Consider the following 14,546-nt stretch of genomic DNA (forward strand, 5'->3'; position numbering starts at 1 on the left):
AAGAGGAAATGAGAATGATTTAGTAAGTTGCTCTAAATAATTAATCCACTAGAGAAAAATCACACTCATTTTTTATGACCAATCTGAGCCCTCCAACGATGACTATTAAATTCACCGCATGAATAATGTATTTTATTTTAATAGTTTTTGAAGAAGCCTTGTCTCTCTCTTATTTGTCCATTTGGATCAGTGGTACATTAATGAAGCTGATTATCATTTTCTAATAATAACCTTAAGCAGCCCTCCCTCCAGTCAGCGCAAAGATATATGCTTATTTCACCTCATTTGTTCCACTAATTCTATGTTAAATTCTGAATAAGGCTTAGAGAAGAAAGTAACTGGAATGCCATTGAAAATGACAACACTATGTGTTTCATGTACTATGATCTCATACGTAACTATTCTCCTAAAGACCACTGGATAAATTGTAGCATATATTTTTTAAAAAAAATACAGGGCTTTTTTTTCCTATTGCCAACTCCATAGTTGTAGTTCTATAATTGAAAACCTAAATCTTTTTGTGCATATACAATAATAGTCATTTCCATCACCAGCCTATTACAACAAGTTAGTAAAATTATCGCTGTTTTATAGTTAGGAGTTCTAAGTCTAAAAAGGGCTATACAACCTAAAACAATCAATATCAGGGCTGGGGATCTTCCAGCTTGCCAAATGTTACTATTCTACAGTTGCCATCATTTTATCCATACAAGTAGGTCTCTCTCTCTCTCTCTCTCTCTCTCTCTCTCTCTCTCTCTCTCTCTCTCTCTCTGTGTGTGTGTGTGTGTGTGTGTGTGTGTGTTAAATTACTGGGGCCTCTATGCCATTCTAATGAAAGATTTCTGAGCAGCAAGATGGTTTAACGGCAACAAGAGTAGAACAAAATCAAGTAATAATATAAAATAATAATAAAAAACAATAACTAAAGAAAAACCAGAGACTGCCATCCCTCACCCCTGGCTATGTTGGTTCAGGCTGATGGGATTCGTAGAAAAGTGACAAGTCATCTCTCCCAGATCTGTTTTTACCCATTAAGTAACATTTCAACTAGTTTCCTATGATGCTTTTTTTAAAGAACCACACATTATCTATTGAGTCAATAGACATGCAAATTCAGAGGCAAAAACTTACATCTGTAAAACTCAAATACAATATATTCCAGCTTTTCTTCAATTTTACAGCTTCCTGTGGTATCTTTTTTTTTAACTAGGTGCTCATCATCCTGACTGAATGATGAGAATGGAGAACACTCATTCCTATAGTGAAACATGGACATTTCTGTAGCCAAAACAGAATCGGGGTAGTTGAAGATAGAATGAAATACTTTCCTTATTAGTGCAGTGTTTTGTTGTTATTTCAAATGACATAATCAGGAATCCCATTTGTTAAGTTTCTAATGTTACTTGCTGGTTAGAACAACAGTCAATTTATTCTTACACCGAGATCAGGCAACTGTTAAATGTGCTAGGCCTCAATTTTGCATGGATAGCGTGTCTGTCATCTAGTGGTCTTTCCCTTTTGATATGTTAACTTCTATTTTGACAGATATTTTTCTGCTAACACACACAAGCCCTGAAAGCACAACTATCGTCTTGTATTAAACATTACCATAGTCTGAAGCCTGCTTGGTGTCTAGGTTTACAAGTATCATGGCACATATTCAGTCAACAAGAAAATGATAAACTTGACTCCCAATCTACCACTGAGACGATCATCCTAAGATAAATTCTGCAACAAAAGTACTATAGTAAAGACATTTTTTTAAAAAAAAAATAAGTCAAGGCAGAGAAAGGACTTTCAGTTTGGCATTTCTAATTGGAAATGCAAAAGATTTAATTTAATTTAATTTAATAATTTGATTTCTATACCGCCCTTCTCCCAAATGTATTACTGGCTATTACTATTATTACCTAGAACAGTCAGAGCAAAGAAACCAAAGACGATTCTCTCTCTTATTGAATGTCATTAGATGTTTTGCCCTAGCATCTGGGGGGAAAAAACCATACTTTGCATTTGATGGGATTATGATTTGATATTGATACAAGTCATCTGAGAATTGCTTACCTTCTAAATGGGGGAAAACTTGATTAGCTTTTTGAGATCATTCAAGACTGAGTAGTTACTATATCTATTGGGTCCTTTATTACCAGTTGCATCTCTCTAGCTCGTTATACACAAGTTGACCTTTATTTTGGAACATCTTGTTCATACTTTCAACTTCATACTTAATCCTTGACTTATGACCACAATTGGAGCTGGAACTTCCATCACTAAGCAATGTGGTCATTAAGAAAGTCACGTCCAACTTTGCAATCTTTTTTGCTGTAGTTCTTAAGCAAATTATGTGGTTGTTAAGCAATTCTAGTTTCTCCATTGACTTTGCTTGTTGGAAGCCCCCTGTGAAGGTTGTAAATGGTAATTACATGAACCTGAAATGCTGCAATTGTCACAAAGACATGCCAGTTATCAAGTGCCTGAAATCTGATCTCTTGTCTGCAGGGATTCTGTGACAGTTGTTAAGTGTGAAGATGATCCTAAGTCTGTTTTTCCAAGGATGCTGCAAATTCAAACAATTCAATGGTCGTTAAGTCAGGAATTTCCATATTACAACCTACAACCAGTGAACACTTAGCTTATCTATGGCTCTGTCTCAAATTCAAAAACATTTTTAAGGTCATTCAAACATTGTGCATCTCGCAGCATTATAAAATATGACTTTGGGCACCTTTCTTTAGAAAAGCTTGTGGGTAGAGGATTAAAGTGATTGTTTGCATTTACAAAAGCACCATTCTAGAACATCTAAAGTTTAACTTTGCTGTGAAGTAATACTCTCAGCACACATCCAAGGCCACATACTCAGCTGTTATTAAAATGCAAGTGATGAAATCTAGAAAAGTCAAAAGTTGCAAACCTTTGTGTCCATTTAATAGTTCTGCCTTTCCAAAATGCACATCCCTGGCTTCTTCCTATGAAGAAAAATATTTAATTGTGCTGCTAGGGAACAGAGATTGAATAAATCTAATTCTGAATCAAAGTGGAAATTTTAATTTACAACTAAATTTAATTAAATGTTAACTTTGGAAAGGCCAGAATTGAATATGCTATCTTGTTTCATCACTTCTGACAAGTGTTATGTGTGTGAAGAGTTTAGTAAGCCTAATTTATTGCTGACCTGTTAGTCCCATATTCCCCAGGCCATTATTGCTAAATGTTGAAAGAAGAGCTCACCGATTATCAACCTCTTGCCTCTGCAACTGTGTGAAATCTATCTACATAGAGTAGTACCTTGGCTCTCATAGTTAATTGGTTCTGGGAGGTGCAATGAGTACCAAAAATGATGAGTAGCAAGCAAATTTTTCCCATAAGGAATAATGTAATGAGTTACAAGGCAGCAGGGGCTGACAAATTAGTACTGGGACAAAATTTCTGAGTTAAAATGCGTTGAATACCAAATTTTATGAGTTTCAAAGCAATTGAGTACCAAGGTACCACTATATCTGTAAATGGAACGTAGAAATCCATGTAGACTTACTAGTTTAATTGTTATGGACAAAAAGGAAAGCAGAGGACAATCTTATAACTCTACCCCAAAACTGTTATTAGCTATTCTCTACCAAATCAAACAATTTTAGAGCAATAATTTTCTTCTCGAGACTTGGGATTGCCAGTACTGTAGTGCCATCTTTTGGACTGTTCAAGTAACAGCAACTTAATTTGCTAAAAAGTACAAAGAATTACGAATAGTCTGATTTTAGCAATTTTTAAAATTATTACAGGATTTTCTATATGTATTGTATGTTGGCTTAATACCACTAATATATATGGCAAGTCTTCTAGCCTCAAGGCTGCATTAGACACACATTTTTGGGAACACCAATTATAGCCTTAAGGAAAGCTGATTGGATCAGTTTGTAGGTTGTAAAATGTAAAAGATGGATCTAATTTAATTCCTTACATCATTTGCACTATAAGTTTGGCTTGAAATAGCTTGATTGCAATATTTTTCTTCTTGGGATTGCCAGTACTGTTGTGCCATCTTTGGGACTGTTCAAGTAACAGCAACTTAATTTGCTAAAAAGTACAAAGAATTATGAATAGTCTGATTTTAGCAATTTTTAAAATTATTACAGGATTTTCTATATGTATTGTATGTTGGCTTAATACCACTAATATTTATGGCAAGTCTTCTAGCCTCAAGGCTGCATTAGACACACATTTTTGGGAACACCAATTATAGCCTTAAGGAAAGCTGATTGGATCAGTTTGTAGGTTGTAAAATGTAAAAGATGGATCTAATTTAATTTCTTACATCATTTGCACTATAAGTTTGGCTTGAAATAGCTTGATTGAAATAATTTTCTTCTTGGGATTGCCAGTACTGTTGTGCCATCTTTGGGACTGTTCAAGTAACAGCAACTTAATTTGCTAAAAAGAACAAACAATTATGAATAGTCTGATTTTAGCAATTTTTAAAATTATTACAGGATTTTCTATATGTATTGTATGTTGGCTTAATACCACTAATATATATTTTTAAAATTTTATTTTTTTTAAATTATTACATGATTTTCTATATGTATTGTATTGTATATTGTATATGCATTGTATATGTATTTTCTATATGTATTGTATGTTGGCTTAATGCCACTAATATGTATGGCGAGTCTTCTAGCCTCAAGGCTGCATTAGACAGACATTTTTGGGAACACCAATTATAGACTTAAGGAAAGCTGATTGGATCCATTTGTAGGTTGTAAAATGTAAAAGATGGATCTAATTTAATTCCTTACATCATTTGCACTATAAGTTTGGCTTGAAATAGCTTGATTGAAATAATTTTCTTCTTGGGATTGCCAGTACTGTTGTGCCATCTTTGGGACTGTTCAAGTAACAGCAACTTAATTTGCTAAAAAGAACAAACAATTATGAATAGTCTGATTTTAGCAATTTTTAAAATTATTACAGGATTTTCTATATGTATTGTATGTTGGCTTAATACCACTAATATATATTTTTAAAATTTTATTTTTTTAAATTATTACATGATTTTCTATATGTATTGTATTGTATATTGTATATGCATTGTATATGTATTTTTTATATGTATTGTATGTTGGCTTAATGCCACTAATATGTATGGCGAGTCTTCTAGCCTCAAGGCTGCATTAGACAGACATTTTTGGGAACACCAATTATAGACTTAAGGAAAGCTGATTGGATCCATTTGTAGGTTGTAAAATGTAAAGATGGATCTAATTTAATTCCTTACATCATTTCCACTATAAGTTTGGCTTGACTGCTGCCAGAACGAATTTCCCTGATTTCCATAAAATCTTAACTGCAGTGCTTCTCTGTATCTTCAAGGTGACATAGATAATTTGAGCATTTAACTTCCTTGTTTTGGAAGACAAATACTTACATGGCTTAACTTATTCAACTATATGATTATTAACTAATCTTCCCTAAAAGGGGTTTTTTTGGGGGAAAAACAATCAAAATGTTGGGGTTTTGTTCACAATACACAAATGTTCACTTTTAACAAAGGAATGCCAATTTTCTTGCTTAAAATTACTCCAAACGTCCTCCTTGAGATTGAGTTAAATGATACTTGAAAATCAACAAAGCATATAGTTTGCAAGTGTATATTTTTCCTCTTGGAAAGACTCTTCTATGAAATTAGGCTGCTCTACAGAATTGATTTTTAAGTTTATTATCTTTGATCATTTCTGCTGAATATTAAAACTGGTTTGTAATTTGTGCTTATTCGCAATGAACCTTCTCGTGCTAACCTTTAAAAATGTGTTTTTTCTAAAATGTAATTATATAATAGGCATGAAAAGAGAAAAATGTATTTCTGTGAGCTTTATTACCTTTTTTCAGTAAACCTTTAAGCACCCACCTTTAATAACACACCAGAGAATTTGGACAAGTTTGTTTAAACATATAAATAAGAGTGTATGTAATTAAAAACATGAAATAAAAATGAAATTTAAAGAAAAGTGGGGTTTCTCAAAAAAATTACCATAAAGCAAAAATAATTAATACAAAAACATCCAATACTATTTCTATTCCTATTTAATTATCGTCTGCCTCGAGATTTATATTGTTGCCAAACTTTGCATAAAGCTGGACTTTAAGATCTGATAATACTCTTTGGATGGATTCCACTTGCGCTTCCAAAGTTCCAATTTCTTCCTGTAAGTTTTTCTGGCAAAGAAAAAAAATGGAAAAATATTAGGTAAAGATTGCAAGGAAACATTTTCCCTTCCAAACATTCATCTATTACAGCAAAATCAACAAAGATTCTGTGTCACCTTAAAGATTAGCGTATTTGTTAACAGCTAAAACAACTTTTTTCCCTTTATTGATTAGACTTCTGATTCAGAAGATCACAAATTACAGACAGTTCTTAAAAATATGAACCCATCAGACTACCTGATCTGCACACTTAAAAATGTTTCACCCAACTCAAAGGTTTTATGTATATTATTATTTTAACCGTGGGTGTTTTAATGTTACTCTAGCATGACTGCTTTTTCTGGACAACACTATGCATGAATTACTATGTGAACCAGAAAACAACCATTAAAATGGAATATGGAGCCATTAATAATTCAAAATTTGGAAAAGTAGTGCACCAAAATTAAATATTGTCACTCTACATATTCAGCGTATATGCTAAACTTATGAGATTGAAAGAAACAGAAGATGGTGTTAACATTGCCAGGAAAAAAAATATATAAATACGCTGATTATACTATTTTAGAGGCTGGAAAGAAGAATCTTTTGCTGAGGTTGAAAAATAGTGTGCAAAAACCAATCTTATGCTCAATATCAGAGAACATCACATTGACGACAAAGATACACACTGCCAAGTCATGATTTTCATGGCTGTGAAAGTTGGCAATCAGAAAGACTGAACAAAAACAACAAATCAATGTCTTTAAACTGTGATGCTGAGAAATTGTTAAGAGCAAGAAAAACCAGTGATTCATTTCTAGATACAACAGAAGAAAACTACCTGAGAAAATATTTGCCAATTTTCCCCATCTTTTCTTGCTGCAACATCTTAAAAGAGCCACAGAAGTAGCACAAGGAACAGAACATACCTTTGCCTCTTCCAACATCTCTTCTGTTTCATCTTGGGGGTGACTAATGAAGACATCTCCAATTTGATATGGTATCAATAATGAATCATTGTCAAGCACCATGATGTCATCACAAGCATCTTGCAGGTTCTGGAGCTGTTTCTGTGTTTAAGAAATCAAGTTATTTTTCCAGCAATTTAGCCATCATTATGATATGGATTGTAATTCAACTTAGGATAAACTATGTTATGTTCATGCACAAACAATCATGTATGTATGTAATTCTAAACTAGGTGTGACTATCTAAGAAACAGCTTTGGGACAAAATTCAAGACTAGAACCAGCTAGCCCAGGGGTGTCAAACTGCCAGCCTGTGGGCCAGATGCATCATAGCGAAACTGCGCGCACCCCATTGTGACGTTGCGAGCTTGACACTCCTGAGCTAGCCCTACCAGCTATCTCTCAACACTGAAAAAGACAAATTTAAGTGACTAAAATACAGTGACATGTCTTAATGGCATATGAACTATCAATATAACTCTTCAAGGTCAGTTGATTTTAAACTGATTTTGAAACACCCAGTCTCACGAATCAATTTGGTGACTTGCTTGTTTTTAATTTCTACACATTCATAATAGGTTTGACAAAAACCTTATTTAGATTTAAAATGCTCTCTTAACTACATAGGTGGGTGGCTGGCTCATCCTTACAAAAAGTTTCAATGTTCAGAGAGATGTAGAATATGACAGCTAGAATACTGAGAGTGTCTCTCTCTCTCTCTCTTGCAGGGAAAAACTAAAATACGGCTATGTTTAATTTTGTGAAAAGATGAGTTACTATCTTGAGATTATAGTTAATTGCATTTGTATACCGTTCAACTCCCAGCAATTCTGAAAACTTTTGTAGCCAATTTGAAGCCACATCAAACTTTACCCAACATAATTTGCCAAAAGGAAAAATATATGCCCATAATATTATAATCTGGTAGAAGAAATATTTCTGCAGCAAATTTCTTCCCTTTCTGCTAAATTAGTAAGAGAAACCTGTGCTTTTACTATTTGTACCATAGCCATTTCTCCTGAATATCATCTATATACACATCTATTCTCTTCTCTTCAGGAGATGGCAGAATCCATGGAATAATGTTTGAAACATTCCATTTATGAATATGATATAAATGGATTCTGACACTGGCATTCAAATGAACTACAGCATAAATTTGGATTGGAGCAAATATATTTTTGCCAATTATCTTACAGAAAAAAAAATATTGAGTTTGATATGATTTGAGAACTGTCTGATTTCAGTTACCTTCTTATCGTCTATTTCTTCTTTTAGTTCTGTAATTCTACTGGTGTTTCTAGCAAATTTGTTGATTTTCTGCTGATCTTCAAAAGTAACATTAACATCTTCTGCTGCCTGTACAAAAACAAAAAATATATTCTCAAATATACTGCATGTGAACAATAATCCACTTTTTTCAGTTAAATTAGGTTACCTCATACACACCATTATTTCAGCTTGTCAGAGAATAATCAGGTTGTTCTAAAACAGGAAGTGATTACATATTCAATAAGGATAAGATGTTGACAGAATGAAAGTATAACATTGACAGACAAGGTGTAAAGGGAGAGTATAAGGAAAAGTCCTTAGGATATTTGCATACACAATTGTAACCATAGGAAACAGCTGAGATCACAAACAAAATAAGTCATAGTGGCCTGATTCACATATAGCATTAAGGTAGGGCATATTTAGTTTAGTTTAGTTTAGTTTAGTTTTATTGAATTTTTATACCGCCCTTCTCCCAAAGGACTCAGCGCGGTGAACAGAGCATATAAATAGAAATACAAAAGTTAAAAAAGAATTAAATTATTGCCCAATTAAAACAATCAAAATATAAAAGAATTTAAAACCCTAACATTTCCCCCATCAGGCCAGGCCAGCTTGTTCGAATAGATGGGTCTTTAACCCGCGCCGGAAGGAGCAAAGATCCGGTGCCATCCGGAGCTCAACCGGCAGTTGGTTCCATAAAGCCGGGGCGCCCACAGAGAAGGCCCTCCCCCTGGTGGCCACCAGCCGGCATTCTCTGACCGGAGGCACCCTGAGGAGGCCCTCTCTGTGGGAACGCACAGGGCGGAGGGGAGTCGACGCCGGCAGCAGGTGGTCCCTGAGGTATTCCGGACCCATGCCATGTAAGGACTTAAAAACCATCACCAAGACCTTGAACCTCACCCAGAAGACAACTGGTAGCCAATGCAGCTCGCGGAGCAAAGGTGTAACATGGGAGTACCGGGAAACTCCCAAGACAACTCTCGCGGCCGCATTCTGTACCAGTTGGAGCCTCCGAGTGGTCTTCAAGGGAAGCCCCATGTAAAGAGCATTGCAGTAGTCCAGACGAGAGGTCACGAGCGCATGAGTGACCGTACACAGGGCATCCCGGTCCAGATAGGGCCGCAACTGACGCACCAGGCGAACCTGAGCGAAAGCCCCCCTAGTCACGGCTACTATGTGGTCTTCTAGGGTAAGCCATGAATCTAGGAGGACTCCCAAGTTGCGAGCCCTATCCACGGGGGGTAAAAACTCACCCCCCATAGAAAGAGATGGAACATTTTGAATGTCCCGGGATGCCGGGATGTACAGCCACTCAGTCTTGTCAGGGTTGAGCTGAAGTCTGTTCCTCCCCATCCATACCCGAACCGCCTCCAGGCAACGGGACATCACAGCGAGGGCATCACTGGGGTGGTTTGGGGTCGAAATGAAAAGTTGGGTACCATCGGCGTATTGATGATACCCAACTCCAAAACCACGAATGATCTCACCTAGCGGTTTCATGTAGATGTTGAACAGGAGAGGCGAGAGGACCGACCCCTGAGGAATTCCACAGAGAGACCTAGGGGTCGACCTCTGCCTCCCTGCCAACACCGACTGCGAGCGTCCCAGGAGATAGGAGGAGAACCACCGAAGAACTGTGCCTCCCACTCCCAATCCCCTGAGACGCCGCAGCAGGATACCATGGTCGATGGTATCGAAAGCCGCTGAGAGGTCTAATAGGACTAGGACAGAGGAATATCCCCTGTCCCAGGCCCTCCAGAGATCATTCACCAGAGCGACCAATGCCGTCTCCGTGCTGTACCCGGGCCTGAAACCCGATTGGTACGGGTCTAGATAATCCGCTTCATCCAGAACCAGAGGGAGCTGATGCGCCACCACACTCTCAACAACCTTCGCAAGAAAGCGAAGGTTGGAGACTGGACGAAAGTTGTTTAACACAGCTGGGTCCAAGGAAGGCTTCTTGAGGAGAGGTCTCACCACCGCCTCCTTCAAGACGGTGGGGAAATTACCCTCGCTCAAAGAAGCAGATATAACTGCCTGGAACCAGCCTTGTGTCCTCTCCCTAGCTGCATAAGCCAGCCAAGAAGGGCACGGGTCCAATAAACATGTGGTGGAGCTCAACCTCCCCATAATCCTGTCCACTTCCTCAGGGGTCACAGAATGTGATGGTTTGCTGACCAAACCAAAATAGCTTAAGTCTGCATATAATGCTAAATTCAACGGATGTTTCAGATGACAATAAAAGGCAAGCAAACATCATTATGGCTTAATGTTATCATGCTATAGTTGAACTGTATCAATATTTTAAATTGGTATGGCATGGAGATAGAGGGGACAGACTAATGAATAAACAAAATTTTATGTCCATAAAAACAGAAAATACAGAATAAATCAACTGCAATAGAAAAATAATCACAGTTCCTTAATCTCACAACACATGGACAGACTCAAATTACGTTTTGAAGTGGAAAACAATGAGCATTCTAGACCAAACTAAATCCAAAAACACTAGGAAATTCCTGGACATTTGGCAGACAAATCGGCCATCAGTAGACAGACACATAGAAATAAAGCATATTTTCAGGTCGGTCAAAAGAGACAACAAAAAGCTAAGAAGGAAGAAAGACAAAAGAGACAACAAAAAGCTAAGGAAGAAAGACAAATAAGCAGGCCTTAACAACAGACAAACAATTAAGCAGAAAACAGTATCTTAATCAAGGAACTCCCAAGGAGAAAACCATACACACCCCACTGCTGGAATACCAAGCTATTGTATATATCAAAGAGAGCAACCCCCATTTACTACCACTGATAATGTTAACTAGGCAGGTAATAAAATACCTACAACAAGCAAGCAACCAAACTCAGAGAGAGCACCAAGAACTCCACAAAATATTCTATTACTTAGAAAAATAAAGCAATCAAATAAAAAGGGCAGAAGAACAGGATAAGATGGAAGAATGAACCAGTTTTCTCAGCCAATAATTTGGAGCAAAGAAAAGTAATCTGAAGATTAGCATCAAACTCATGCAGTCTAGATAGACTATCTAATACATATTTCTTCAACCTAATGCTCTCTTTTGAACTACAAATATTATTTTATATACACTATGCTATCTGGATGGTAAAAAAAGTTATGCATTGATTGCCATTTGCTTATTGCACAGCAGTTTGACTGAACCTGGCCTTGAATACTGATTAAAAAGTTTTATAAAATCATTTAGTTTTACTGAAAAATCACTTTTTTCCCAATAAAACTAAGCAAATAACTAAAACATTAGTAGGGGAATACATGAAAACTTATGTTCTCCTTTTATGCTTTTGATTTTAAAGCATAACTTAACCACCCACCTAGGACAAAGGATTTAGGAGCAAGCCATTTCTTAACAAATCTCTGCCTACTCACCTAATGAGCTTATTCAGATTAGGTGAGAAATGAAACCATCCTGGAGGATATATAGGGTTCCCTTAACCAAAGTGCTCAGTCTGAAGAAACTACTTGGATAAGCAGTGAAACTTTTCAAAGCAAAAGAAAATAAGTCCAGTTGCCACAATGTAATTCCCAGAAAACTTTACCTGGACTGAGAATCATCCACATATTTTTAAAGCAAGATTCTATTCTCTGCCCCTAAAGTCACAGCTCAACATTTAATTATTTTATTATTTATAACATGTTGCAAAGTAAAATGACAACTTGTCTCAGCACAAGTTAATCATATATATATTTAAAGGTAACCGTTGTTGTTGTTGTTAGTTGCGAAGTCGTGTCCGACCCATCGCGACCCTATGGACAACGTTCCTCCAGGCCTTCCTGTCCTCTACCAAGGTAACCGTTAATCATATATATATATATTTAAAGGTAATATTTTTGCCCAATCATAACTTATTCTTAAAACCAGATTAATAAAATACATTCAGCCAACACAGAGGCTACTTTGAAGTATGTTTAAATCCAAAGCAAGAACTAGATAGAAAATACACAAAACAGTAACACTTTCTAAGCATGGGGTTAACAAAAGGGTAAAGTCTCCTAATCTGAGGCTCTGTTGAAAAAGTGTTGGCAAATGAATTCATCCTAATAAGTTTATGTTCATATCCTGGAAAGCTTTTTTGTAGGGAGTAATTCACGATTGCTTTATTCCCAGTTGTGGGGGTTTTTTTGGTTTCTGTTTTATCTTCCAATAGAAGAGAATATATCTATATGTTTCAGCTGTGGAATCCTTGGTGCTCTCTGAGTTTGGTTGCGATTACAAGCCCTGTTCTATTTTTTTTTTAATCTTACATTTTTTTTAAAAAAACAATTCAAGGTGATGTACATACCTGACTGCTCTTTAGAAGGCCAGATCCTGAAGCTAAAACTCAAATACTTTGGCCACCTAATGAGGAGGAAGGACTCACTGGAGAAGAGCCTAATGCTGGGAAAGATTGAGGGCAATAGAAGAAAGGGACGACAGAGAATGAGGGGGCTGGATGGAGTCACTGAAGCAGTAGGCGTGAGCTTAAATGGACTCCAGAAGATGGTAGAGGACAGGAAGGCCTGGAGGAACATTGTCCATAGGGTCGCGATGGGTCGGACACGACTTTGCAACTAACAACAACAACGTACCGGATGTTCTATTTTTCCCACAACAACCTACGAGTTGGGTTGTTGGGCTGAGCGAAATTGACTGGCCTTAAGTCACCCGACTAGCTTTATTCCTAAGGCAAAACTAGAACTCAGCTTCCCAGTTTCCAGCCCAACAATTGAACCACTACCCCAATGGTTTTCAGCGGCGAGTCAAAACAGTGCACAATCGCGCCAGCGGCAAAGCTTGCACCCAGCATTGCAAGCAGCTCACCAATAGCACCGACCAGGTTCCCCCAATGCCTGACTTCCAAGCCTCAGCAGAGTGCTGCTACTTACTGAGGTGCACAGGGGGGAGGAATGCTGTAGCTCACTTAAGTCTACATCAGGGGTCTTCAAACTTGGCCCTTTGATGACTTGTGGACTTCAACTCCCAGAATTCCTCAGCCAGCTTTGCTGGCTGAGGAATTCTGGGAGTTGAAGTCCACAAGTCATCAAAGGGCCAAGTTTGAGGACCCCTGGTCTACATCATAAGACAAGACTTTGACATTGGAAAAGGTAGAGACTGCATGCATTCCCAAACTAAGGAAAAATGAAATCTCTTTTCAGTTGAGCTGGACGCCTTGACCTTTCCCAGACTAGTTTATTTGTTGGGTGAATCAGGGAGTGACTTCCAGCCACTCAGCCTTAGGACTACCTTGTGGTCTCCACTCCCTAGTTCAGACCGCAATCAGAATCACGTCACGCTCTGACGATTTACAACTCCCGGCAGGCCCTCAGCCTGACCTGTGCGGCGCCCTCTGCAGGCGCAAAGCGGGATAGGCAAGTTTTACGCCCCCCAATGAGGCCCCGCCTCCCCGCTGCCCAATATCGCATCCCCCTTCAAACGCGGAGGGCGCCAAGTTGGGAGTAGAGGCTGCTTTACCGGACGTTACGCTCGTTTCAGGATGTTCCAGGGCCAAAACTGGGGCTTCTCCCCCCCCCCACTTCCCCTTAATAGCCCCTTCAACGCGCCTCCATCTCGGACAGATCACGCCGCTCAGGGCCTCCGCCTGTCCGGGCCTAAGGCCTCCCCTCCGGACGCTCTTCAGCCTCCTCCCGTTCCTCAAGTTGCACTGAGGAAAGCGCCGGCGAAAGCATCACCGGGGGGGGGGGGGAAGTAAGCCAGTAGAACAGCCGCCAGTCCACCCGACTTCGCTCTCCTGCCCGCCCCAGTTCGCTCACCGCTTTCTTCATGGTGGCCGCCATGTTGTGGACTAAACCACCTACTTACTCCTTCTCGATGGGGAAGGTTTCCCCTTTGGCTGAGGCTCTCCCTTATTTTCTCTCCTTCGGTTGTTCGTCCGAGTCGCAGTGAAAGGAAGCGGATTCAGCTTTCAGTTCGAAGAAAGACGCAACCTCCGAGGGCGGTCAGCTATCAACTCCCCTCACCTCAGTGAGAGTTGGTATGGCCCAAAAGAGGGCTAGAGGAGGACGGACAACTGCGGGAGATGGAAAATGTTGGCAAGTTGTGATACTGGCGATAACCGGCAGATGGCGCAGCGTCCTTGTTAATAATG

The 14,546-nt window shown here is 38.4% G+C and overlaps 1 protein-coding gene across 1 annotated transcript; it reads right to left on the reverse strand.

Moving 5' to 3' along the window:
* Positions 1 to 5,847: 5,847 nt before the first annotated feature.
* Positions 5,848 to 14,333, reverse strand: PFDN4 (prefoldin subunit 4). The gene is made up of 4 exons (XM_083357642.1): positions 14,212 to 14,333; positions 8,400 to 8,507; positions 7,110 to 7,250; positions 5,848 to 6,207 (listed from the first exon to the last, which is right to left on the reverse strand). The coding sequence occupies exons 1-4, from the start codon at positions 14,233 to 14,235 to the stop codon at positions 6,076 to 6,078; spliced, it is 405 nt and encodes a 134-aa protein (XP_083213768.1). The 5' UTR covers positions 14,236 to 14,333; the 3' UTR covers positions 5,848 to 6,075.
* Positions 14,334 to 14,546: the final 213 nt, after the last annotated feature.

The sequence above is a fragment of the Vipera ursinii genome, assembly GCF_947247035.1.
Source record: "Vipera ursinii genome assembly, chromosome: 3".
NCBI lineage: Eukaryota > Metazoa > Chordata > Lepidosauria > Squamata > Viperidae > Vipera > Vipera ursinii.

What these genes read in the sequence shown, in the direction of transcription:
- PFDN4 (XM_083357642.1), bottom strand. Translation starts at nt 14,235, where the DNA reads ATGGCGGCCACCATGAAGAAAGCG. An exon ending in AAGAAATAGACGATAAGAAG is followed by an intron (nt 7,251 to 8,399) that starts GTAACTGAAATC and finishes TCTTAAACACAG; the next exon opens with AAACAGCTCCAGAACCTGCA. An exon ending in AGATGTTGGAAGAGGCAAAG is followed by an intron (nt 6,208 to 7,109) that starts GTATGTTCTGTT and finishes TTTCTTTGCCAG; the next exon opens with AAAAACTTACAGGAAGAAAT.